Genomic DNA, 25825 nt, shown 5'->3' with positions numbered 1-25825 from the left:
TGCTGGATGCCACCAATGCCTACAGCAATGGAGTGCAACTCCTGCAGCAGCACAGGCGCTGTGGCTGGACAAAGGTCTCCATGGTGGCCGCCATCCTACCAGTGTTGACCTTGGTGTGCTGGTATGCCGGTGCTATATCCTCAGATTGAATGTAGACAGAGTTGTCCATCATACATTCCAATCCATAGAATCCATGGAATCCGTGGCTGACAACCCTTCCTGATTTTCCCCTGACCATCACTGCAGCTCCACCAACTGAGTTAGGACCGAGTCCAGAGGCTCATCATCTGACTCGGCCTCAGCAGAATCCTAGCCTCCAACAGTCCTCCATGCCAGCAACCTTGGATGTCCCCGTCTCTACCTGCTATGAACCAGATTGTGTGCTGAGATGTCCTTTAGGGCTGGAGATGAGGGGCTGGTTCCTGGATGACCTGGGGCACTTTCCAGAGGTGCCTATGAAAGGGAATAGAGAAAAATATTGCAAGGCAGGGGACTCAGAAACGGGACAATGGAATCACAGAATTGTTGTCTGAGGGATCAGCTGGTGCAGGATTCTCAACTGGGTTTGCGCCACCGACCTCACTGTCACCACATGGCCCTCTCTAGCTAGCTCAATAGCCTGCTCCTCAGAGGAAGTGAGTGATTTTATTTTGGCCATGTCTCCACTAGCCTGGGGCTACTCCTTCCAATTGTGTGCTAGCTTGTCCTGCATAAAGACAGATGGAGAGGGTGTGAGCAGGACACATGCCAAAGCAGAGGGTAAGGATGCCTGCCTTGTGTGGGTGGTGAGTTGAGCCGTGCACGGGATCAGGATGTGAGCTACACAAGGTATGAGCCCAGATGGAATTGTGAAGATGTATGTGAGATGGTGAGTAGCGATGTCTTTCTGGCAGTGTGTGAGATCTCTGTGGAGTGTCATCCTGTAAATGTCTGATGGGCTTGTGAGTGTGTGAGCTGATAGTGAGGACCTGGTTGCCTTACCCTGGAGGAACAGATGAGATCATTCATCCCCTTTCAGCAGTAGATCGCTGATCTCTTCTGTGCGGCATTGGCATTCACTGCCAAGGCCACCGCCTCCCAAGCTACAATTGAAAGGTTTGTAAACCTTCTCCGGCCATCACGGGAGTACAGCACCTCCCAGCGGTCCTCCACAGTTTCCAAAAGCGGAAGATTGCTTCTTGGCTTTGCGGGCCATCTCTTGCCTGGAACAGCATTGGGCTGTAGACATTGAGAAGGCTGTGCATGGGTATGGTCTAAACATGGCGTCGGAGCGATGATCCACTGAGGTCATGGCAGGGCAAGTGAATCAGCAGCCACACATCTGAGATACGATGTGTTTCCTGCTGATGCCTATTTAATGAGGCAGGGAGCAGACAATACGGCACAGAAACCAGCCAGTGCAGCCGGTAGGGAAAATGCCACTTTTGCAGCCTACCACCGCACTTGGTGCACGGAGGGGAAAGTCCTGCACATAACGTACACTAATTAACAACATATTCTTGAACTGGAGAGCAATTTGAACTTACCATTGGATGGCTAATTTTATCACGCAACAACATAGCAAAGCAATAAATATCATTCTTGGGGATCTGAACTGAGGGGAGAATCTTCCCCCTATCGGGTGGGCCAAGTAAGGCCCGCCCAGCGTGAAGCGCAGCTCCCGAGGACAGCGGCAGGAGGCAGGCAGCGGCAGGACTGCAATGACCACCGGCTCCAATGGCGACCCAGCGCAGGCAGCCTTTGAAAGACTGACAACCAGGGCCAGCAGAAGGGCTCCCGAGAGCACTTTTGGTGAGCAGGCCGGACAGGAGAGCAGGTCGGCGGTGAACTGTGCCCTCGCTTCTCAGACGAGTGCGTGCTGCCCTCCTTGAGGATGTGGCGACAGCATAGCGTGAGATCTTCGTGCCGAGGGACGGGAGGAAGAGGCCCCTCCCCCCGACCCCCAACAGGACCAAACGTGCCTGGGAGGAGGTGGCAGAGATTGTCAGTTCACACGATGTGATGCAACATACATGGGTTCAGTGCCGCAAGCATTTCAATGGCTTGTTGCACTTGGTAAGGGTGAGTACCATGTTGGCATGGGTCACTTAACACAGCAGTTAGGTTCCCCCCACCCCCTGTTACCCCGCCCCCCCCCAACCCCCCCATACCCTAACTCTGAATGTAGTTACTGCATTGAATCAATCACAGCATGTGGCCTTCATTGGTATTGCCCATGCTTAGTTCACCCTGAGAGAGTTGTGCTGAGCTGGGTTCTGTACCCGCTGAATGTATTAGACTGACACCCAGAGAACGGTTTTGGGGACACAAGAATCTGCACCTAGGTGCAGTGTTGGAGCTCCGAAACTTGTCAAAGTCAGGTTGCTGACATACTGGGAGGGGAACTTCCAGGTGGCAGGGCACCCATCCATCTGCTGCCCTCGGTGTTCCATGTACTTGTGCATCCTTGCTTTGGAAGGTTATACTCTGTGGATGGCAAATGTGATGGAGGCAACATGTGGGCAAGGGAGGCCAGCCCTTACTACTTGGTGTCAGTGTGTGGCTGTTCCAGGTTCATGGTTCACACGAGACCTGCAACATTTCACTTGGGTGACTACGGGAAAACATTCTGAGGGACAGAATTAATCTCCACTTGGAGAGGTAGGGATTAACCAGGGATAATCAGCATAGCTTTGTCAGGAGGAGATCATGTCTAACAAATTTGATTGAATTTTTCAAGGCAATGACTAGTTGTGTAGATGAGGGTAGTGCAGTTGATATAGTCTACATGAACTTCAGTAAGGCTTTTGACAAGGTCCCGCATGGAAGAATGATCAAGAAGTTAAGAGCCCATGGGATCCCGGGCAATTTGGCAAATTGGATCCAACATTGGCTTAGTGACAGGAGACAGGGAGTGATGGTTGAAGGTTGTTTTTGTGATTGGAAGCCTGTGACAAGTGGTGTACTGCAGGGATCGGTGCTGGGACCCTTGCTGTTTGTAATGTACAATTAATGAATATAAAAGGTATAATCAGTAAGCTCACAGATGACACGAAGATTGGTGGTGTCATAAATAGTGAGTAGGAAAGTCTTAGATTACATGATGATATAGATGGGCTGGTAAGATGGACAAAGCAGTGACAAATAGAATTTAATCCTGAGAAGTGTGAGGTGATGCATTTTAGGAGGACTAACACAGCAAGGGAATTCACAATGAATGGTAGGACCCTAGGCAGTACAGAGGATCAAAGGGACCTTGGTGTAGATGTCCATAGATTGCTGAAGGCAGCAGCACAGATAGATAAGGTGGTTAAGAAGGCATATGGGATACTTGCTTTTATTAGCGGAAGCATAGCATATAAGAGCAGGGAGGTTATGTTGGAGTTGTATAAAATGATAGTTTGGCCACAACTGGCGTACTGTGTGCAGTTCTGGTCACCACATTATAGGAAGGATGTGATTGCACTGGAGACGGTGCAGAGGACATTCAACAGGATGTTGCCTGGGCTGGAGCATTTCAGCTATGAAGAGAGACTGGATAGGCTAGGGTTGCTTTCCTTAGAGCAGAGAAGGTTGAGAGGGGACCTGATAGAGGTATACAAAATTATGAGGGGCATAGATAGAGTAGATAGGAAGAAACTTTTCCCCTTTAAAGTAAGGGGCAGGAGGTTTAGTGGGGGTTTGAGGAAAAATGTTTTCACCCAGAGGGAGGTTGGAATCTGGAACACACCGCCGGAGGGGGTGTTAGAGGCAGGAACCCTCACAACATTTAAGAGGTATTTATATGTGCACTTGAAACACCATAGTATACAGGGCTACAGGCCAAATGCTGGAAAATGGGATTAGAATAGATAGGTGCTTGATGCTCGGCACTGACATGATGGGCCAAAGGGCCTGTTTCTGTGCTGTATAACTCCATAATCCTATTGACGTTACAATAAACTATTAAAAAGAAGTGTTATGAGCCTTGCCAATTTTCTCCATTCAGACGGGTTCAGTTTGAACTTTAGAGTTGGGAGACTAAGAGGGGAGGTGTGTGTTCACCTACCTACAAGCCCTGCAATTTTTCCGTTTCAAGAATATGTGCAATTTTCTTAGCTTTAGGACCTTGATAACTCTTTCAATAACCATTCTTGCACAGGCATATGATTTGTTATATCACCTTTTAGCTGCTGACTTGCCCACTTTAGTGAAGTCATTATCTCTGAGCATGGAATTGGCTTTGTCACACATAAGCCATCTGTTAACATGACTTTCTTCCCTAGAGGGTTCAAAGTGGGCTGAATTTCAAAGTATAATTGCATTGCGGTAATTTCCAGTGTAACTGGGTGTTGACACCAGAATATTGTCTGCTCACTTAGGGAGTGGAAGTCCTTTCTGTTCTATAAGCTCAGTGGGTTCAACGAGTTACAGGAATTCAGTGGCAAGGAAAAACAATTTGAGATGTTGTAGGCATGTTGGCATTAGTCAGAATAATGGAAAAGTTAATTGTGAAATAATGTTCCAAATGAAAAGATGGAAAACAAAGGTTTAACTTGTGCTCAGCCAGTGAGAGGTGGCAGTGAATCAACAGGGAGAGCATCACAGAAAAGTACAATCTTGTCTACTCTCATGTTCCAGCAGGGACGTCAGTGGATGACAAACAGGAATAGAAATCTTTCTTTATTTCCCCCAGTTAACTGAATTCAGTTGACTAGCATTTGGACTTGGGGATTTAGATCTATGCAATTCAGCTGCACAGTCCCTTTCCCAACAGAGAATTGAAAACAAGGCTGATGGTTGGGTTAAGTAATATTCAATACAGGGTGTTGTCTCAATGACTATTTCAATGATTCATAGAAAGCTTAGAGAAAATCCCAGAAGTTATTCCTCTGAGAAAAACATGGGGATTGCAAAATCTTTTGTACAATTCTAAAATATTTTAATACTTAGAATGTGATAATTTCAGAATGAATAGTATTGATTTCAAATAGTAATTCATGCATGTCCACATGTTTACATTTATCCTTGACTTCTTTGGAGTTGAATTAGTGCTTTTCTTCAGTTAATGGAATGTCCTAGGTGTCTCTTTGCAAGTATAGGGCCAGGATTTTCCATTTTGGTGGAGAGCAGGAGCATGTGTGGGTGGACATGGACCCAATCTCCACTCGCGATCGGGTCCGCTCGGCCATTTTACACGGGAGGGCCAATATAATCCTAACCGACTCAATCTCTCCTCATTCGTCAATCCCGCCATCCCAGGAATCAGTCGGGTAAACATTCGCTGCACTCCCTCTGTAGCAAGTACATCCTTCCTCAGATAAGGAGACCAAAACTGCACACAATATTCCAGGTGTTGTCTCACCAAGGCCTTGTACAATTGCAGCAAGACGTCAACTCGAATCCTCTGGCTATGAAGGTCAACATACCATTTGCCTTCTTTACCGTCTGCTGCACCTACATGCTTACCTTCAGCAACTGGTGTACAAGGACACCCAGGTCTCATTGCACATTCCCCTCTCTCAACTTATAGCCATTCAGATAATAATCTGCCTTCCTGGTTTTGCTACCAAAGTGGATAACCTCACATTTATCCACATTATACTGTATCTGCCATGCATTTGCCAAATCACACTGAAGCATCTCTGCATCCTCCTCACAGCTCACCCTCCCACCCAGCTTTGTGTCATCTGCAAATTTGAAGATATTACATTTCGTTCCCTCAGCTAAATTATTAATATATATATTGTGAATAACTGAGGTCCCAGCACTAATCCTTGCGGTGACCGACCAGTCACTGCCTGCCATTCAGAAAAAGATCTGTTTATACTTACTCTTTGTTTCCTGCCTGCCAGCCATCTCAATATGCTACCCCCATTCCCATGTGTTTTAATCTTACACGCCAATCTCTTATGTGGGACTTTGTCAAAAGCCTTCTAAAAGTCCAAATAAATCATATCCATTGGCTCCCCCTCATCAACTCTACTAGTTACATCCTCAGTAATTTCAGTAGATTTGTCAAGCATGATTTCCCTTTCATAAATCCATGCTGACTCTGTCCGATTCTGCCACTATTTTCCACGTGCTCAGCTATTAAATCTTTTATAATGGACTCTAGAATTTTTCCCACTACTGATGTCAGGCTGACTGGTCTATAATTCCCTGTTTTCTCTCTGCCTCCCTTTTTAAATAGTGGAGTTCCATTAGCTACCCTCCAATCTGTAGGAACTATTCCAGAGTCTATAGAATCTCGGAAGATGACCACCAATGCATCCACTATTTCTAGGGCCACTTCCTTAAGTACTCTGGGATGTAAATTATCAGGCACTGGGGACTTATCAGCCTTCAATCCCATCAATTTTCCCAACACCATTTCCCTACTAATATTGATTTCTTTCAGTTCCTCCCTCTCATTAAACCCTGTATTCCCTAACATTTCTGGTATGTTATTAGTGTCCTCCTTTGTGAAGACAGAACCAAAGTATGTATTTAGTTGGTCACCCATTTCTTTGTTCCCCATTATAAATTCTCCTGTTTCTGACTGTAAGGGACCTACGTTTGTCTTCACCAATCTTTTTCTCTTCACATACTTATAGAAATTTTTACAGTTTTTATGTTCCCCGCAAGCTTACTCTCGTATTCTATTTTCCCCTTCTTAAACAATCCCTTGCTCCTCCTTTGCTGAATTCTAAACTGCTCCCAATTCTCAGGTCTGTTGCTTTTTCTAGCCAATGTGAATGCCTCTTCCTTGCATCTAATATTATCTCTAATTTCCCTTGTAAGCCATGGTTTGGCCACCTTTCCTGTTTTACTTTTGCGCCAGACAGAAGTAAACAATTGTTGCATTTCACCCAAGCGCCCTTTGAATGTTTGCCATTGTCTATCCACCGTCATCCCTTTAAGTAATGTTTCCCAATCCATCATAGTCAACTCACACCTCATACCATCGTAGTTTCCTTTATTAAGATTCAGGACCCTAGTCTCAGAATCAATTACATCACTCTCCATCTTGATGAAGAATTTTATCATGTTATGGTCACTCATCCCAAGGGGCCTTGCACAACTAGACTGCCAATTATTCCTTTCTCATTACACAATACCTAGTCTAGGATGGCCTGTTCTCTAATTGGTTCCTCAACGTATTGGTCCAGAAAAACATCCTGTATACACTCCAGGAATTCTTCCTCTATAATATTGTTACTAATTTGATTTGCCTAATTTATATGCATATTAAAGTCACCCATAATTATAGATATTCCTTTATTGCATGTGTCTCTAATTTCCTGGTTAATTTCATTCCCAACATCACCACTACAGTTTGGGAGCCTATATACAACCTCCACTAACATTTTTTGCCCCGTAGTGTTTCTCAGCTCTACCCATACAGATTCAACATCATTGGAGCTAATACCTTTCCTCACTATTGCATTAATTTCCTCTTTAACCAGCAATGCAACTCCACTGTCTTTTGCATTTTGCCTGTCCTTCCTAAATAGAGACCTAGCACTCAGAAAAGTAAGCATAAAGCACATTAGGCACACCATGGGTTTTTCACTGGTGCTTTTGTGTTGGCCGAGGTTGTGTCCTTATGATTTATTTTTGATTGTTTACACTAGTCTTTAATAATTGTGAGATTTTCTGAATCACACATTAAATGCCAGATGTGTGACCATGGCTGAGGATGGTTCATTTCTTCTGCATGTGTATGTTTAAGAAAAGTGTCATGAGTGTTTCTCTGGACATTCAACTTTATGTACAAGGCCCTTAGTTCCTGCTGATGACCTGACAAATTTTGTACTTAGGTGTCAAGTATTGAGGTTGGTCCTGGTGATCCATCTGTGGTGTGCTGGCTGAAGGTTCATGGATTAAAGCATCCCAGGTGTCCCTGCCTCCATGGTGTAGTCCCGGGTCGGTGTCTACACCCCTCAGCATTTCCCTGTGCCTGCCCATCCTCGGAATCACTGCTGGACTTATCGTATGCAGCTGCAGACACTGCGTCACATCTTCATCATCCACTGTATCCCCCTTTTCCAGCGCAAGATTGTGGAGAGCACAGCATGCAACCACTATCACCGAGACATGGTCTGAGGCGTACTGGAGTGTGTCCCCTGAGCGGCCCAGGCATCGGAAGCGCATCTTAAGAAGACTGATGGTTCTCTCCACCACAGCCCTTGTGGAGGTGTGGCTCCTATTGTACCGCTGCTTAGCTTCTGTTCTTGGATGGCGGAGAGGTGCCATGAGCCACCTTCTGAGCGGATAGCCCTTATCACCCATCAGCCAGCCATCCAGCTGTGCTGGAGCACTGAAGAGCCCTGGTACCTGGGAGTGTCTTAGGATGTAGGTGTCGTGGGAGCTGCCTGGGTACCTTGCACAGGCTTGTAGAATCAGCATCCTGTGATCACACATTATTTGCACGTTCATGGAGTGGAAGCCCTTCCTGGTGACAAAGGCACCTAGCTCACCTACTGGTGCTTTGATGGCCACATGTGTGCAGTCTATTGTACCCTGGACACGGGGAAGCCAGCAATGGCTGCAAAGCCTCTGGCTCCTTGTGTCCGGCTTGCCTGGTCACAGCGGACAAGGATGAAGGACAATGCATGCCTGAACAGAGCAAGCTGCTTGACACAAATGTGTACAGCTGATTGGGAGACACCGCAAAGATCACCCACCAAGCCTTGGAAGGTGCCAGAGGCATAGAAGTTGAGGACAGCTGTGATCTTCAGAGCCACTGGCATTGGGTGTCCACCCACACAGATAGGGGAGATCTCAGGCCCAATCATCTGACAGATATAGTTGACTGTCTCCCTTGACAGTCGGAGCCTCCTTTGGCACTGCACCTCGGACATATTGAGGTAACTGCTTCACCATCTGTATTCCCTGGTAGCAGGATATTGGCGTCTTCTGCAGCCCCTTCCACATTGGGCTAACTCTTGGCCCTGCGCCCCTTGTGCCTCTGCCTGTCCTCCCAAAGGTGTTTCCCCTGGAGGCTGAATGTGCACGCCTGGCCTCCTCCTTATTCTAGCCCTCCCTTCCTCCTCAGAGGAGCTGCATCCAGTGGACTGGTCAGATCCCATACCCAGGCTAAGGGAAGGCTTCCTGAAAGCTACAGGCCCGTAAAAGATTTCTCACTGCAGAGTACTGACCTGAAGGTTAAAAGTACAGAAAAGCTGCTGGAATATGTTCTGAAGTTCTGCAGATCACACAGGCAAGTTTAAAATACTTTCTCCAATAAATACTTCACAAAGCAGATTCACGACCCCACTGAGCCCTCTTATCCCGCCCATGAATGAGGTTAATAGAAAAGTCCCTTACCCGCCTGCCTGTTGCACCCGTGCACCGACCCAAAAATCACATGGGCATGAAAAATCAGCGTCGATTGAAGACTAAAGGGCCTTAACTGGCCCCTTAATTATCGCAATGACGCTCAACATCACCGCATGTCATTTTACACCCGCCCCCCACACATCAAACGGGAAATTCTGCCCCAGGTGTGGGATTGTGGAATAGAAAGTGAGCTTTGCAACTTACTATGCTCTGAACCTCAGTACTGACTGCATAGCATTTGCAATAACATTTGTTCTATGCCGCAACGTTAGGTCCCATCGAAATAGTAGGCCATCCATATTACATGTAGTAAGAATATCCTCATATGATAACACTTCAAAACCAAACAAATGACTTACAATGTGCAATCGGAATGGAATGAATAATTCATGTTGGCCAGTAGGACCCTTGAGCTGATTTTTTGAGCAGGAAACAGGAGATGAGTCTGGTTTTTAGTCAGAAACCCAGCTCTGGGATAGGGGTGGGGGTGTGGGGAACTGATTAGTCGCCACCCCAGTTGGAGAGGCTCGGCGGGGGTGGATGGGAACAGTGGGGAAGCCGACTGCTGCCACCAATCGGGGCCAGACCACGATTTCATGCTGGAGGACCAATTAAGGCCTGCCCAGTGTGAAAAGCACACAGCAGCACTCAACACAGCCTGTGTGGGGGTGGGAGAAAGGTGAGTGAGCGATTTTGTGCATGTGCGTGGATGCACGCTGGAAAAGCCCCCTGAGCCACAGAGCTGCCTCTGGGAGATGAAGAGTTTAAGAATTAAAAATAAACAATTTTAAATTGTTACAAAGCATGTCCCCTCATGTGACTCTGTCTCATGAGTAGGGACATGTTCTTAATGCAATGTTAAAATTTGTAGTTGATTTTTAATTGCGATTGGAAACATCATCCCACCCGTGGATGAGGTTTCCGAAAAAGTGCAAAGGCCGCTTGGCCTTATCGCTTGCCTGCCAACTGTAAGGCTGGGTGGGCAGTGAAAAACTTCATTTCATTACTTTGTTAATGGCCTTGGTAGGTCTGTTAATTGACGGTGGATGCGCTGCCAACTCCTGTGCACGCCTGCTGACCAAAATATCGTGCATCATTTTACACTCACGTGGGTCGGGCCCACTCAGCGAAAATCCTGCCTCACATGGGGAGGACATTAGTTGACATGAAGACACGTTTGTGTCCACTTAGAGCCAGTGGAGATGGGAACGGAGGTGGGTCAGGTAAATTGTGGGGCTCCCCGTCACTGAGGCCGCTGTTTGTCCTGAGGGAGAGAGCTACAGTTTGTGCAAAGCCTCCACTGCACCAGAGGGAAGAATGAGGTCACAGGGGAGATGGAGACCTGGCACCTGAGGCAGTGCAGCTCCTCAGTTCATCGATGCCAACTTGAATCTAATTCTAGGGGCCGTTCGAATGAGAGGAGGGAGTTCCTCTTCCTAGAGATGAAGGAAGAGACCTCCTCGTTGTGGAGCAGAGGTACCTCTCTGTTCAGTGTCATCTTCTTCTGCCTCCAATTCCTCCTCCTCTCTCACCCTTTGCTCCTGTTGCTACCCCAGTGAGCCGTCTCCTACCAGACGACCATCCTCAAGGTCCACACCTCTCTTGGGAGTACAGCAAGTCACTAAAATGACCAAGACCCTTGCAGGAGGGTATTGGAGGGAACCACCCAACTGGTCCAGGCACAGGAATTGCATTTTTAGAAGCTCAATTGCATGCTCAATGTTTGTACTGCTCAATAGGTGGCATTGGTTCTATCAATTCCATATCTCTACCTTGGGCACCTGCAGAAGGATGAGTAACCATCTCTTCAAGGGTTATCTCATATCCCCTGGATCCACCCATGCACTTTGGATGTAGGAGTAAAAATCTGAGGCAGCGTGGACTGGCAGAGAATGAAAGTGCCATGGCAGCTGCCAGAAAAGCAAGTGCATGCATGAAGGAAACTCTTGTGGTCGCCGAACAGTTGGACGGTGAGGGAGTTGAAGTTTCTGTTGATGAATCTCACTGGTTTGTCACTGGGTGCTTTGACAGCTACATGGGTGCAAGCATTGGTACCCTGCAACAGGGGAATTTTTTTTTTACTCTTTCATGGGATATGGGCTTCTCTGGCTCAGCCAGGATTTATTGCCCATCTTGCCCATCCCTAACTGTCCTTGAGAAGGTGGTGGTGAGCTGCCTTCTTGAACCACTGCAGTCCATGTGAAGTAGATACATAGACAGTGCTGTTAGGAGGGGAGTTCCAGGATTTCGACCCTGCGACAGTGAAAGAATGGCTGATATAGTCCCAAGTCAGGATGGTGCATGGCTTGGAGGAGAACTTGCAGGTGGGTGTTTCCATACATCTGCTGCTCTTGTCGTTCTAGGCAGTAGAGGTCGCAGGTTTGCAAGGTGCTGCCAAAGACTCCTTGGCGAGTTGCTGCAATGCATCTTGTAGATGATACTGCTGCCACTGTACAACAGTGGGGGAGGGAGTGGATGTTGAAGGTGGTGGATGGGGTGCCAGCCAAGTGGATGCAGCAGGACTGCAGTGCTTAGATCTATTCCATTGGTTATGGGATCACTTAGCTCTGTCTATCACATGGTGATTATGCTATTTGGCATGCAAGTATTCCTGTATTGTAGCTTTATCAAGTTGACACCTCTTTTTTAGATACACGTGGTGCTGCTCCTGGCATGTACTCTTCATTGAACGAGGGTTGATCACCCAGTTTGATGGTAATGGTAGAGTGGCGGATCTTCCGGGCCATTAGGTTACAGGCTGTAGTTGAATACAATTCTGCTGCTGCTGATGGCCCACAGTGCCTCATGGATTCCCAGTCTTGAGTTGCTAGATCTGTTCAAAATCTATTCCATTTAGCATGGTGGTAGTGCCACACAACACAATGAAGGGTATCCTCAGTAAAAACAAAACATCCACTCCCTCCACCACCGATGTACAACTGCCATCTACAAGATGCAGCAACTCACCTAGACTCCTTCGGCAGCACCTTCCAAACCACGACCTCTACCACCTTACTTGCAAGGTACTTGACCAGTCTGTGGGACATCACTCCCAATTTTTGCACAAGCTCCTAGATGATAACAAGGAGGACTTTGCAGGGGCAACTGAGCAGGCTGCACACACAATGCTTATTGTATCCACCCACCGCTTATGATCACATGATCCATGGACGGTTATGATACTCTCCACTGCCCAAATTTGCAAAGACCACTTGCTCTACTAACTCTGCTCCTGTGTGACAATGGCCCAGTATCCCTCTCTTTCTCCCTTGTGTGAGCCCAGCTAATTGAATGGCTTGGCCATGACTGGCTCCCAGCTGTGCTGTAGCCTCCTTCTACTTGGACTGTCCCCACAAAATCCCAGACTGGCCCTTGATAAGCTGACAACAAGCTCACTAACAAGATCAACTGGCCAATTATTCGAATTAGGCAGATGGCTGGGTCCCACTTTCCACTCACCTGAGCAAAATCACTGGCAGCCAGAATGGTGTCAGGAAACTGGCTCAACAGTGGCAGCACTCATTTTCACTCTTGCCTGCCTCAGTATTTACAGCACACTGGGGCTCAAATCCTATCCATCAGGTTAGCTCCAGCAGACAGCGTCAGGATTCTGTTTGCAAGGTGCCCTAAGGTGATCTATACCACCATGCTAAATGGAATAGATTTTGAACAGATCTAGCAACTCAAGACTGGGAATCCATGAGGCACTGTGGGCCATCAGCAGCAGCAGAATTGTATTCAACCACAGCCGGTAACCTCATGGCCTGGAAGATCCCTCATTCTACCATTACCATCAAACTGGGTGATCAACCCTCGTTCAATGAAGAGTACATGCCAGGAGCAGCACCATGTGTATCTAAAAATGAGGTACCAACCTGGTGAAGCTACAATACAGGAATACTTGCATGCCAAACAGCATAATCACCATGTGATAGACAGAGTTAAGTGATCCCATAACCAATGGAATAGATCTAAGCTCTGCAGTCCTGCTGCATCCACTTGGCTGATGGGGGCATTTATTGTCCTTTTATGGGCCTGCATGTTGGGATGGAATACAACTGACAGACATTCTTCATCCAGCACCATTCCTGTCATTTGTTCTGCAGTAACACTGAATGTAAGAGATGGTTGCTTAGCTGTGGCACTTAGCATCGCTGAGTGGCACTGAGACGAATTGAAATTGAAAAATAATGAAAGAAGTACAAGCAATTCGCTGAGGCTGAGCACAGCCGATGGCAGCCCCTTTCTGGGTGGAATCACTGGCAGGGCCAGAGACCTTAGCAAAATGTATTTAAACATCTCGGACGTTGGAAAATCTTTGTTCTGAGCAGAAGTCCTGTGACACTGAGGGTGCACCCAAATCTGCAAAAATGAAAAAGTTAGGATGTTGTGTTAGTAAAAATAGCAGCAACAACAACAACTTCATTTATATGGTGTCCTTAACATAGATAAATATCACAAAGCACTTTGCAGAACATAATAAAAGAAAAAGGATGCTGAGCCAAAGAATTAGATGTTAGGAGGGGTGAAAATACATTTAGTCAAAGGTTAAGCTTCAAGGAAGGCAGGAAGGTGAAAAGATAGACAGGTTTAGGAGGAGATTTCTGAACATGGACCCTAGGCTGATAAATATATGATCAACAGTGGTGGAACCAAGGACTTGTGATGGTCACATTATGCCCATAAAGATATTGGATGATGGACTCTGTATTTTGTAAAAACAAAAGAAGGAAGCAACATGGAATAATGCACATTGTGCCCCTCAAAGTGGATGCCAGAAAGTCAGGTGACTTCTTTTGTGGTTTCTGGGCAGAGACAAAATGCCTGGGAAGTTAGTTAAAAATGTAAATGGGTTTGCCACGTGCAAATTGACTGCACCACCGCCCCCACCCCCACACCCACACCACCACCCCACACCCCACCCACCACCACCCCACCCCCCAACCCCATTACTTCAATGGAAGGGATTGAAAAGACAATGATTACTCGACCTGTCAGTAGCAAGAAGATGGAATGTCAAATAATGCTTTTCAGTGAACAATTCATTGCTTGGATGTAGATGAGAATTCAATCATTCCCCCATTATGTATCAGTCACTTCAGCTCCAACCTATTATATGGACTGTGGGAGGCAATAAAACTGCAATAACTTGACTGAAACTAGCTAGAGGGGGTGTTGACACCTTATTACTCCACAAGGGAACCCAACAAGGCAGTCTGGGATCAGCAGCAAAGTGAGATCATCACCCAGAAAGAAGAAAGGAATCGTGCCTCGAGCAGACAGTCATCTCAGGCAGTGAAAGGAGAGGCTAATTTGTTTTCAACTGTAAGGTTTCAGTTTCTTCTCTACAAAAGCCTGGCCACAATTTTGTATGAAAAACCCAGAAACTTCTAGCCTATATTGTCTTCAAATAACCAACAGAAAGAAAACTCTTCAGGCCTGCAAAGCTTTTCATCTTAAAGGGCTGGTTAAAAATATTTGATTTGCCTCTTGTTACTCTGTTGGTAATCTAAGTGCATGTTTCAGCTTTAGAACTCATTTTGTCTTGTGTATATATGTGTTTGTGTGTTTGAGGGGGCAGGTATTTTGTTATGTTTACATTTTGGGTGTTGTGTAAATAAACATTTATCTTTTCTTTAGATTTACACTTCCCAGAGAGCCTGTTTGTGTCTATTCTTTAAATTCTCACAACACTCAAAAGGTTTAAAACACTCCTAAAAACATATATCTTGTTGCAGTCAAACAAGAGGTGAGGGAGAAAAGGAAAAAGGTTATCCCGCCACCTCTCTCTGTCATAGACTTTACAAGAGGTCAGAATCAAAAGTAAGGAAAAATTAATAGTGGGAGATTTATAGGGTTGGAGGAGGTTACAGACATGAAGAAGCAAGGCCATGAGGGTTTTAAACATGACAATGAGTATATCTTTACTTAATATGTTGAGTCGCCAGGATCCAATGTAGGGTTGAGATAAATAAATCCAGCATTCCCAGTGGGGAACTACACTTGAAGGGAATGTTTGTTGGAGAATCAGACCTGCAGTGTTATTGTTCTGTAGCCAAACTCAATTCTCTTCAGTTGCAGCTCCCCACTGGGAGCATTGGATCCCAGGCATTACCCTGTAATTAATGTTTCTATACCCAATACAATTGAGAGTTTTATTTTTGATTTTGTTTTAGTCTCACCCAACAGCTTTTCTGCATTTGATGTTACTTCCTGCTCACTGCCTTTATAGGTGAATTTAATATTCGAAGAACAGCAATAAATTCTGCGGTGTCCTGGCCAACAATTATCCCTCAACCAACACCATTAAAACAATTTTACCATTAAATTTTACCATTATCTCCTTTGCTTTTATGTGGCCTTCTTGTATGCAAGTTGTTTGCTGTGTTTGCCAACAACAGTTTTTTTTAATTTGTTCACGGGATGCCGGTGTTGCTTGCTTAGCAGCATTTATTGCCCATCCCTAATTGCCCTTGAGAAGGTGGTGGTGAGCTGCCTTCTTGAATCACTGCAGCCCACATGGTGTAGGTATACCCACAGAGCTGTTAGGGAGGTAATTCCAGGATTTTGACCCAGCGACAATGAAGGAACGGTGATATATTTCCAAGTCAGGATGGTGTGTGGCTTGGAGGGGAACTTCTAAGTGGTGGTGCTTGTCTATCTGTCTGCTGCCCTTGGCCTTCTATATAGTAATGGTCGTGGGTTTGGAAGGAGCTGTCGAAGGGAGGCTTTGTGAGTTCCTGCATCACTGTGCATCGGTGGTGGAGGGAGTGAATGTTTGTGGATAGGTTGTCAAGTAAGCGGGTTGCTTTGTCCTGGATGCTGTCAAGCTTCTTGAGTGTTGTTTTGGAGCTGCACTCATCCAAGGTAAGTGGAGCATATTCCATCACATTCCTGACTTGTGCCTTGTAGATGGTGGACAGGCTTTGGGGAGTCAGGAGATTTTATGTCTTGAGTCTATGACCAGAATTTTCTGGCTGACGTCCGGGTGGCGGAGCCTGCACACTGGCGCTTAAAATGTCATGCACTGACTTTGCGCGAGCGTGCCAACATCAGTGTGCGGCCTCATGATATTTAATCAGCGGGTACGCTCAGCAGCAGGGCGCTCGCCCACCATTGATTGAAGGCCTTGTTAAGGCCCTTAACTTGCCAATTGTCCAGTATTTTGAGGGGCCCGTGCGAACTTCGGGCTGGCGCATAGGCCCAATGTCCTGGAACTGAGATGATTGACTTCCAACAACCACAGCCATCTTCCTTTGTGCTAGATATGACTCCAGAGTTTTCCCACTGATTCCCATGACCACAATTTTGCTAGGGCTCCTTGATGCCACAATCAGTCAAATGGTGCCTTAATGTCAAGGGCAGTCACTCTCACCACACCTCTGGAGTTCAGCTCTTCTGTCCATGTTTGAGCCATGGCTGTAATGAGGTCTTGAGTGCCCTTGATGGAATCCAAACTGAGCATCAGTGAGCAGGTTATTGCTAAGCTGCTTCATAGCACTGTTGAGCTGTGTTGAGCACTGTTCAGCTCTTCTGTCCATGTTTGAGCCATGGCTGTAATGAGGTCTTGAGTGCTCTTGATGGAATCCAAACTGAGCATCAGTGAGCAGGTTATTGCTAAGCTGCTTCATAGCACTGTTGATGACCCCTTCTATCACTTTACTGACATTACATGTACAAGGTTTGATTGTAAAGCACTATCAGGGAACTAAGGACATTAAAGGGGCTATCTAAATATCACTTACTTCTTTCTAAATGTCAATTCTACAGTCTGGGTTTTGAATGGAATTGATGGCAATCCCTTCTGCACTCCTGCAGAACGTTCCTGAGAGAGACTGAAGTAAGTAAATCCATTTTGTGCTCCTGTAGTATTTTTCAAAATTGATTCTTTTTTAATGGAAAATTCTAACCATGCTCTGATGTACTTGTTTACCCAACAGTGAGACTAAATCCTACACAATTATTTGGTTTCTGTGTGGTACAACTGAAAACCTATTTGCATGATTCAGATCTGTGAAGTTCAGGTTTCACAGCTATTCATAATAAAATCAGCACAAATGTAAATAAAGATTTCCATGCTAGACACATGTTTGTGCTTCTGTCATTTCTAAAAATTCATAGAATTATATAATCATAGAAAGGTTACAGCACAGACGGAGGCCATTCAGCCTGCTGTTTCTGTGCTGGCTCTCTACAAGAGTAATTAATCTAGCAGCTTTTTCCTGCAGCCCTGCAAATTTTCCTCTTCAGATAGTGTTTCAATCCTCTTTTGAAAGTCAAATCTTTCAGCTTGTTGCAGCACAATACAGTAACAGACAAAAATTTGGGCAGTCCAAATAGGAAAGTGACGAGGATTATATTTCCTATAGTATTACTGTGCTGATTCTTTCTTTGTGTGTTAAACGAATGCCCAATTGAACTCAACCACTCCCAGCTGTGCCCTTTTAGCATGGTGTATAGATACTTCGGTATTAAAACTAACAGCTTCAAATTAAACTGGTTAGTGCAACTGAAGAAGTCAATTAGATACATTTAATAAAATTAACATAATAGTAATATGAGGATAATGGACAGCACTAAAACATAAAGCAGAAAACTACTGTAAAAAATTGGAATGGAATCTGGTTTTTTATGCCATAATTTCTTATTTGCCTTTTTGAATAGGTTTATGCAGCTTGTAAACAAAATAATGAATATATACATATATTGTGTAATAAGGCTGGGAGAGGGGAATTGTGTCAGCAGAAGAGATGGAAAATCAACTTGCCATGATGCACCTGTGACAATATTCCCTCAGCACATTTCAAGGAACTAATGACAAGTGCATAATATTTCTACACAATGGCTTATTGTGATTTCTCCTGCAGGTCACTCTCTGCTTGTTCCACATTGTATGTAACTAAATAGTCACAATGGTTGGTGCTATGGTTTGAGATGCTCCACAAGTTCAGTTAGGTGCTGATTGGTTTTCAAGAGGAGATTGACCAAATTCAGTACCATTATCTGGTTGAGCATACTGCATTGTTGATACATGTGCTTGCGTACAAACTCTGTAAATGAACATTGTAATGTAAAATAGTGTGTTAATCAGAGTACCTGAATAATATAGGGGCCTTCTACATGGTATCCATTTTTTTCTAATCTCTGTTGGCCCATGACATTTCAAAGTTTCTCTTCTGAACAAATCCACAACACTTACTGGATGACGGTTAATGGACTTTTTGATTGTTCCATGCTGCTACTGCTGATTATTTCTCAATTTGGCTTTGAAATGTAAGAGCAGAAGGATTAAGACAGAACAACTTTGCCTGTTGTACAGACCGGGGAGAGATGGTTCCCCTTTTTTTAACCTCTCAACTGACTTGATACAGATGTATTTTAAATAGAAAAAGTGCTTTAATCCCTGAAACGCTCAAGAACTGATAAAAGTGAGTTTTTTAAAAAGGGTAAGCACCCACTCACACACACACACACACACACACACACGCACACAAGAAAAGGTGATTACAAAAGACGTAGCATGTACTTATTTCTTAAGAATCCAAAATGTCATTGTCACCCTTGATTCTCTAGAGATGCAGGCTTGAAAACTTGCAGACCTATGATTTCCTTTTGGCTCCCTACAGAACTGGAGGTTAGACGTTTCTAACAATGGATATACAGTGGCTTACTAATTGCACTTGCAGGTTTCTCTGCCTTTTCTCCAATTGAGGCACAGTCAAACCCCTGTGGCAAAAACCTGGTTTGGTTCTTCAAATCAGTAAGTGAAGACCAGCCCCAATTCTCTACCTGCTGATGGATTTTAGGCAGGTCCCCTCCTTTACTGGTATGGATCTGTTCCCTTGCTCTCTCTTTCCTCTCAAAATGTATCTTAATAAATGTTTCTCATTAAATCTGGTTTCTGTCATTTGACCAAGGTATCTTTTTTCCATTGTGCACACAAAAATGGTCTCTGATGACTTGGTCATTGACACACAATAGTGTTTGAGTCTCACCCATTTGTATCTCCTTGCGATAGAACGGGCGTCTTCTCATACCCATTCTGTCAAATTCCACTCTGAATCCAAGAAGTCTGCAAGTCCATTGTGAACTAGCACCTGCAGTTAGTTGGACAATAGCAGTCATTAAGCTACAGGAAAGATTTGTTGCACTTCAACATCTTCTCAATGAAAAGTCCTGAAAGGTCATTTGCATTTTACTGCCCTATCCAGACAGCCAGGCGAGTTTCCAACCTTGTGGAGCTCCACGTTTATTGCAGAAAAGAAGAGGTCACCAGAACTCTCAACTCTGTTTTGGTTCAAAGCCGAGTGTCCATTCTCCATTTTTGCTTCAAAAGTAAAGTGTCCATTTTCCATGAATCCACGAGTATAATCACAAGTCAGAATGGTCTGGGGCTTGGAGGGGAACTTCCAGATGGTGGTGTCCCCATGTGTCTGCTGCATTTGTCCTAGATGGTAGTGTTAGTGGGTTTGGAAGTGCTGTCTAAGGTGGCTACACGGCTTATTATTTTCATTTATAATACTTTATGTACTACGTCCTCGTTAGCTTTTCCCTGTGTGTTAAAACATCTGTTGTATCTGCATTAAAGTTATTAAATGCGTCACAGTATTTTATTTTGAAATGCTTTGAATATTCCTATGTTATATTGTCTCAATGGGAAAGCCTTTAGTAAAAGTATCAGCATTGCAGTACCTGTTCTTTCTGTAGGTGATGCTGTATTGGGAGTTTCAAATTAATTTAAACCTCAATCCTTTGAATTAGCATTAACTTGCCACAATTAGTAAGAGTAAATATGTTGAAATGCAAATATAATAATTTTATATTATTTTAAGTCTTCCTGTATCTGGTCACTGGCATGGGACTGCAAACCCTGTTCTGTTTGCTTTTACTGGGACAATATGATGTCTTCTGCTGTGAGGTAATGTTATGATATACATTAAATGTCTAGAAAATGTTACAGTTTTATAAAAGTTATCACTTTTCAGCCTCCTACAGTAATAGTGCCTGCTTAGCCTAGTCTTCCAAACTGCCAACAGCAACCTATCAATAAGTTGTCTGAACCCACAATCTCTTTCACAAGCACTTTGCTCCTATAAACCTCACACACTGTTCCCAACCTTAATACATTAGCCATTACATTTTTAGCCCTAACTCCATATAACCTCTCATGACAACCACATCACCTGGTGCACCCTGGTTGGCAGTAAAACCTAAATTGGGGCTGATATCCATTTATTTTGACATTGTCAGTAACCCATAGTTAACACCAGTGTTAAAATATGGCTGAATGTTGTGCAGCTATGAAAGAAGGGAAAAGAACTAGGTCAGAACTGCAATCTTTTAACCAGAATGAAAGGAAGGCTTTAGAAACCAAGAATGGCAGTAGTGCACTACAGCATGAGTCTGCACATAACCACATTTATCTTTTCTTTAAAAGTATAGCGTGTGTAGTTGTAAAGCTCATTAAAATACCCCTGCCAGTATGCAAAATGAAACACCAATTTGTCCATGCCAAGTAAAATTGCAACTTCTTAATGGTGTCTTTTCTTGGAAGATTGACCACAGAGCCCACATTCATCTGCTCCAAATCAGGGCTGCCTGTTTGCAAAATGCAAGACATTCTAATCTCATGCATTCTTGCAGCTACTCTGTGCATAAAACTGAAGCTAAGTGAAAATTTGTTGAGGACAGAGATTTGCCAGGTCTACCAAGCTGTTTGTTGTGATCCCCGTGGAGGCCAATAACGTGAAAGAAACAAACTTCCCAAACGACTCCAAAGAAAACTCAACCGGCAAGATTTCATTTTTAAAAATATTTACTATAGCAATCACAGGAAAGCCAGCATAAATTAAACATAAGCAAAAAGGCAAATTATATTCAATAGAAATACTTTAGATAGCTGTTTTGGTGGCAGCCTTTCATCTCATAAGACAACGGTTTGCACCATAGTGATCAATGGCGCATTAAGCATCACCTGGTGTGGCTCAAGAGCCCCATTTTGACATAGCAGTCTTTGCCTCATTTGCTGCAGATGAAGGCAGTGGGCTGAGAAGGTGCATGATTCATTAACCTTTGTTTTCTCTGGGCCCTCTTCTTGATCACCTGACCTTTTCATTTCTGCTCGCCTCTTTCAATGTCCTTCCAAACAGTCAGCCTCCAGAGGTCACAGCCATCAGTGGCTGTCTCCCAGTTTTCAGTGTCAATGTCCATCTTCATATCTCGCCTACAGGTGTCCTTGTCATGGGGGTATGAAACCTTAGGAGGTCGTAACCCAGGTCTTGGGTATATAGCCATCATCTATCTGGTGAAGCAGGTGGTCTGTAGCATCTTACTAGTCAGGGGCTGCCCGTCTTGAGATGGATGATGGCTGACTAGTGGGACATGATTGTCCCTCCCACTGCCAGAGACAGCCCATAGCACCCATTCTCTAAGCCAATCAAGTTGGTCCTAACACTCGTAGCTACTGTCTCCTGTTTTGTGTTAACATCCTGCAGCAAAACTGGAGTGTCTCCAAGGTGCAAGCCTGGGCAATATTTATGGAGAACCTGTCCTGCCCAAATATCATCCCCAGTTGTGTCCAACAGAGTGCAAAGCATTACATTTGGCATTGGTTTTGTTGCAGAAGTTTCTGTGAAGATGACATATTTAGCCTATCAATTCTGTGTCAATCAAGCTGTTTTGTGCACATTATTGACTAGCTGCAAGTCATCTATCAATCCAGTGTACATGGTCCTGACATTCCAGCTTGCCAATTAAAGAGTTGGCATCTTCTTTCTTTTTGTTTATTTTATTTGTTTGCCTGGTACAATTGATCCTGTCCACTTGTTGAACAAAGAATTTAAGTTCCAACTGAAGCAGGTGGACTGTAGCATCTTACTAGTCAGGGGCTGCCCATCTTGAGATGGATGATGGCTGACTAGTGGGACATGATTGTCCCTCCCACTGCCAGAGACAGCCCATAGCACCCATTCTCTAAGCCAATCAAGTTGGCCTTAACACTCGTAACTACTGTCTCCTGTTTTGTGTTAACGTTCTGCAGCAAAACTGGAGTGTCTCCAAGGTGCAAGCCTGGGCAATATTTATGGAGAACCTATCCTGCCCATCTATCATCCCCAGTTAGATCCAACAGTGTGAAAAGCATTACATTTGGCATTGGCTTTGTTGCAGAAGTTTCTGTGAAGATGACATATCACCTTCATGAATGTGAGGGCATGTCCAACATGCTGATGGGCCTGCACACTGCGTGCCTGGGGGCCTTACCTGCCCCAAGTTCCTCTGAAGCTTTAGCCTGAAGTCAGTTTCCAGGCACGGCTGAGGACTTGCCGATGGAAAGGCTATGTACTGACAGAAAGAGAGACTTACAAATTGAGTTCTCTGTTAACTAGCAGTGCAGGCTGAAAATGAGAAACAAACTCAAGTACAAAAGCAGAAAGCAAGCTAACTTTCTTCACCCACACACTAGATGCATCCCATCGACCTATTGGACATAATAAACTGAAGGAGTAAGACTCCTTGCCTTGCTGAGGCCTGTGTGTTTTGGTCCCTCTCTAGGAGTAAAATAGCTGATGCAACAAAAATAAGTCTCTCAGATTTTTTAGGCAGCAGTATTTGCACCTATGTGGCATCATGTGCAGTTCCAAAATCTTTCATAAATCTATCATTTTCTGGTAGAGTTCAACCATTGTTCATCATGCAGGATTTGATAACAAGTAGCCTCCTACAATCACTTTACTGCTTCTGAGTTCCATAGATACTATTATCACCAACCAGGCTTACTTCTGAGGAAAACCATAAAATGCTGGAAAAACGCAGCAGGTATGGCAGCATCTGTGAAGAGAGAAACAGAGTTAATGTTTCAAGTCTGTATGACTCTTCTTCAGAGCTAAAGATAAGTAGTAATGTGATGGATTTTATACCATTTAAGAGGCCGTGGAGCAAGCGAAGCAAGATAGAAGGTCAGGAATAGGTGGGAGCTAAGGGGAGATTGACAAAGGTGTCATGGACACAAGACAAAGGAAGTGTTAAAGGTAGTGGTAAGGACGAAAGAAGGTGCTGATAGTGGCAGAATGTGTTAATAGCAGAACATGGGTGAGTGCTCTGTGAAAGCACATCATTGAAACAAGGGACAGATAGCCCTGTGGGGGTAGGGGAGGTGTCACTTGGGGAAAAAGATTTTAAAAAATGAATGAATAAATTAAAATAAATGAAAATTAAAAATGAAAATAAATAGGAATAAAAATTTAAATTAAAATTGAAATAAAAATTAAAAATTGGAATAAAAATTAAAAATTGGATTAAAAAAGTAGAAATGGAGGAAAGAGTTCATGGTCTGAAGTTGTTGACTTCAATGTTAAGTCAAGAAGGCTGGAAAGTGCCTACATGGAAGATGAGGTACTGTTCCTCCAGTTTGCATTGGGCTCTGAAGAAGAGTTATACGGACTCAAAATATTAGCTCTGTTTCCCTCTTCACAGATGCTGCCAGACCTGCTGAGTTTTTCCAGTATGTTATGTTTTTATTTCAGATTTCCAGTATCCGCAGTATTTTGCTTTCTGCTAACATCTGAGGAACCTTATTCACTTGGGTCACAACAAACCCAAACACTAACAGTGTGGAAAGTTCAATGAATGGATTTCAAGCAGGAGCACCAGTTTAAGTACAAAATATAAGTGACAAGGAAGTATTGCTGAAAAAAGAGACATTTTTTGCAGCTTCCAGTACTTAAATCTACAAATATTGATACACAGGGCCTTGTTCTTTGTAGGCAAAAAAAGCATGTACACACATTTCACCTGTTTCAGCTAAACAAAATAAGTGACATCCATTCACTGGTTCATTCCTCAGGGCAATGCCTTGACCAATCAGAGTCAAGCTGTCTGGTTTAAATTTCAAACAATACTTGGCAGTTAACTGTCAATCACCATCAACTGGTGCATTCTCCATGGCAATGCTTCTACCAATCAGAGTCCATCTGACAACCAATCAGCATTCTCCTCTCATGTAGTATAAATTACTGCTCCCTTTTTCACATTTGGTATTCTTGCGAATTGTTCAGCAATACTCAAGTTCTGTACTACCAAATGACTATTTGACAAAGTAGTGTTATGGTAGGAGAGATGTCAAATGAGCTGACAAAGTTGCAAGCCTATTCCAACACTGCTAGGGAATGGATGGTTTTATTTATAAGCTTATAAGTTATTCCACAATTTCATTAGGTACAAAGGTATTTATTGACTTTCAAAAGAATTAAGCTTAAAATGATAACTATTATTACCAATAATAACACACATACAATAATAACTATTACCAATCGTAATAACACATATACTTGAGACACTTAGAGTGAAAGGTACCACAGAATTAATCGTTTCACAGGTCTTGAGATTGAGAAGATCAGCAGGCCACACATGTCAAATTCTGAAGTACTGATTCTAAGACTCCTTTCTATTACATTTCTTTCACTTTTGCTTCATGAGAATTTGTGTTTCAAAGAACTACTTCACCGAACCAGATGCAATAACTTGAATTTTAGCATATGTCACTCCACACCCACTACTATAACCTTGAAGGAATTAATCTCTAGGATAGGTGAGATGTCTATGAGCCTGGGATAAAGAAAACTTGCAGCTGAATATTAATTAGCTAAAGTCTCTGTCCTTAACTTTCATTTTCCATTGATCATAGAATGGAAATGGAAATGAAACTGAAAGCTTTCCAACTGAAACTCACTTAAAAGCTAAAGTTAATATAAAGCATTTAACAATTTCCACACAAACAGCATGGACAAAGGAATGATATCCGACTGAACCTGTCTTTATATGGGAAGTAAAGCAGGGGAAAAAAACATTTCTCCTTTAACTCTACCTTGAGAATTCTGCAGCAACTGTTGGAAAATGTGCAGCAATTCACCATTGACATGACTGCAGTTGCAGCACGGGTTTTATTTATATACGGAGGAACATGCATGGATTGTTAACTTACTGGGTTTTCCTGGCTCAGCAAGCATGAGCACTTGGGTCCTCAGTCGTAGGAGGTTGTCACTGTTGAATGGCTGATCAATCAGGAGTAGCTACAACCATGGGTTTCCCTCAAACTGTACCCTATGGATTGTTCACATGCAGATTGTGACTCATACAGCTGTAAAGCCCAGCACCGAAGGCAGACTGGGAGAAAGGTTCAAGGGAGTGGCCACCTCTCAAGGAGTCGCCACAAGTTTCTGCCCTGACCCGGCCCATGAAAGGAGGAAGAAACTGACAGAGACCAGGCATTCACTGTACTGGCAGGTGTGGTTTCAACCATCACAGGGACTTTGCATAATCTTACACCAAGGGGCATTATGTCACACTGCATCTCCGCACCCTCAGAAAAATGCATAAGATATTAAAATAAAATTGTAGCAGCAGATGTAGGGGGCTCATTCAAATCAAGGACAGTTCGTGTAAGGAAATTGATCACTTTTCCATTGTATGTGCCCAAGACAGAGATTTCTGGGTCAGATACACAGAAAGAAATGTCTTTATTTTGCTTTAAGTAGGTGTGACAGTT

At 44.0% G+C, this 25825-nt stretch overlaps 1 protein-coding gene and 1 long non-coding RNA gene across 3 annotated transcripts in view; both read right to left on the bottom strand.

Moving 5' to 3' along the window:
• Positions 1-25475, bottom strand: part of LOC121286940 (protein-glutamine gamma-glutamyltransferase 2-like) — an 82593-nt gene extending 57118 nt beyond the window's left edge. For both annotated transcript variants that reach the window (XM_041204255.1, XM_041204257.1), the window contains exon 1: positions 25262-25475. In XM_041204255.1, coding sequence (XP_041060189.1) covers positions 25262-25286 — 25 coding nt within the window. In that variant the 5' untranslated portion in view covers positions 25287-25475. The remainder of the gene's footprint in view (positions 1-25261) is intronic.
• LOC121286942 lies at positions 21085-24862 on the bottom strand. Its single transcript, XR_005945118.1, has 2 exons — positions 24634-24862; positions 21085-23109 (listed from the first exon to the last, which is right to left on the bottom strand). It is a non-coding gene; the product is annotated as an uncharacterized LOC121286942 (long non-coding RNA).
• Positions 25476-25825: the final 350 nt, after the last annotated feature.

This window comes from Carcharodon carcharias, chromosome 14 (assembly GCF_017639515.1).
Source record: "Carcharodon carcharias isolate sCarCar2 chromosome 14, sCarCar2.pri, whole genome shotgun sequence".
In the NCBI taxonomy this organism is placed as follows: Eukaryota; Metazoa; Chordata; class Chondrichthyes; order Lamniformes; family Lamnidae; genus Carcharodon; species Carcharodon carcharias.
This window is presented reverse-complemented; position numbering and strand designations above follow the sequence as displayed.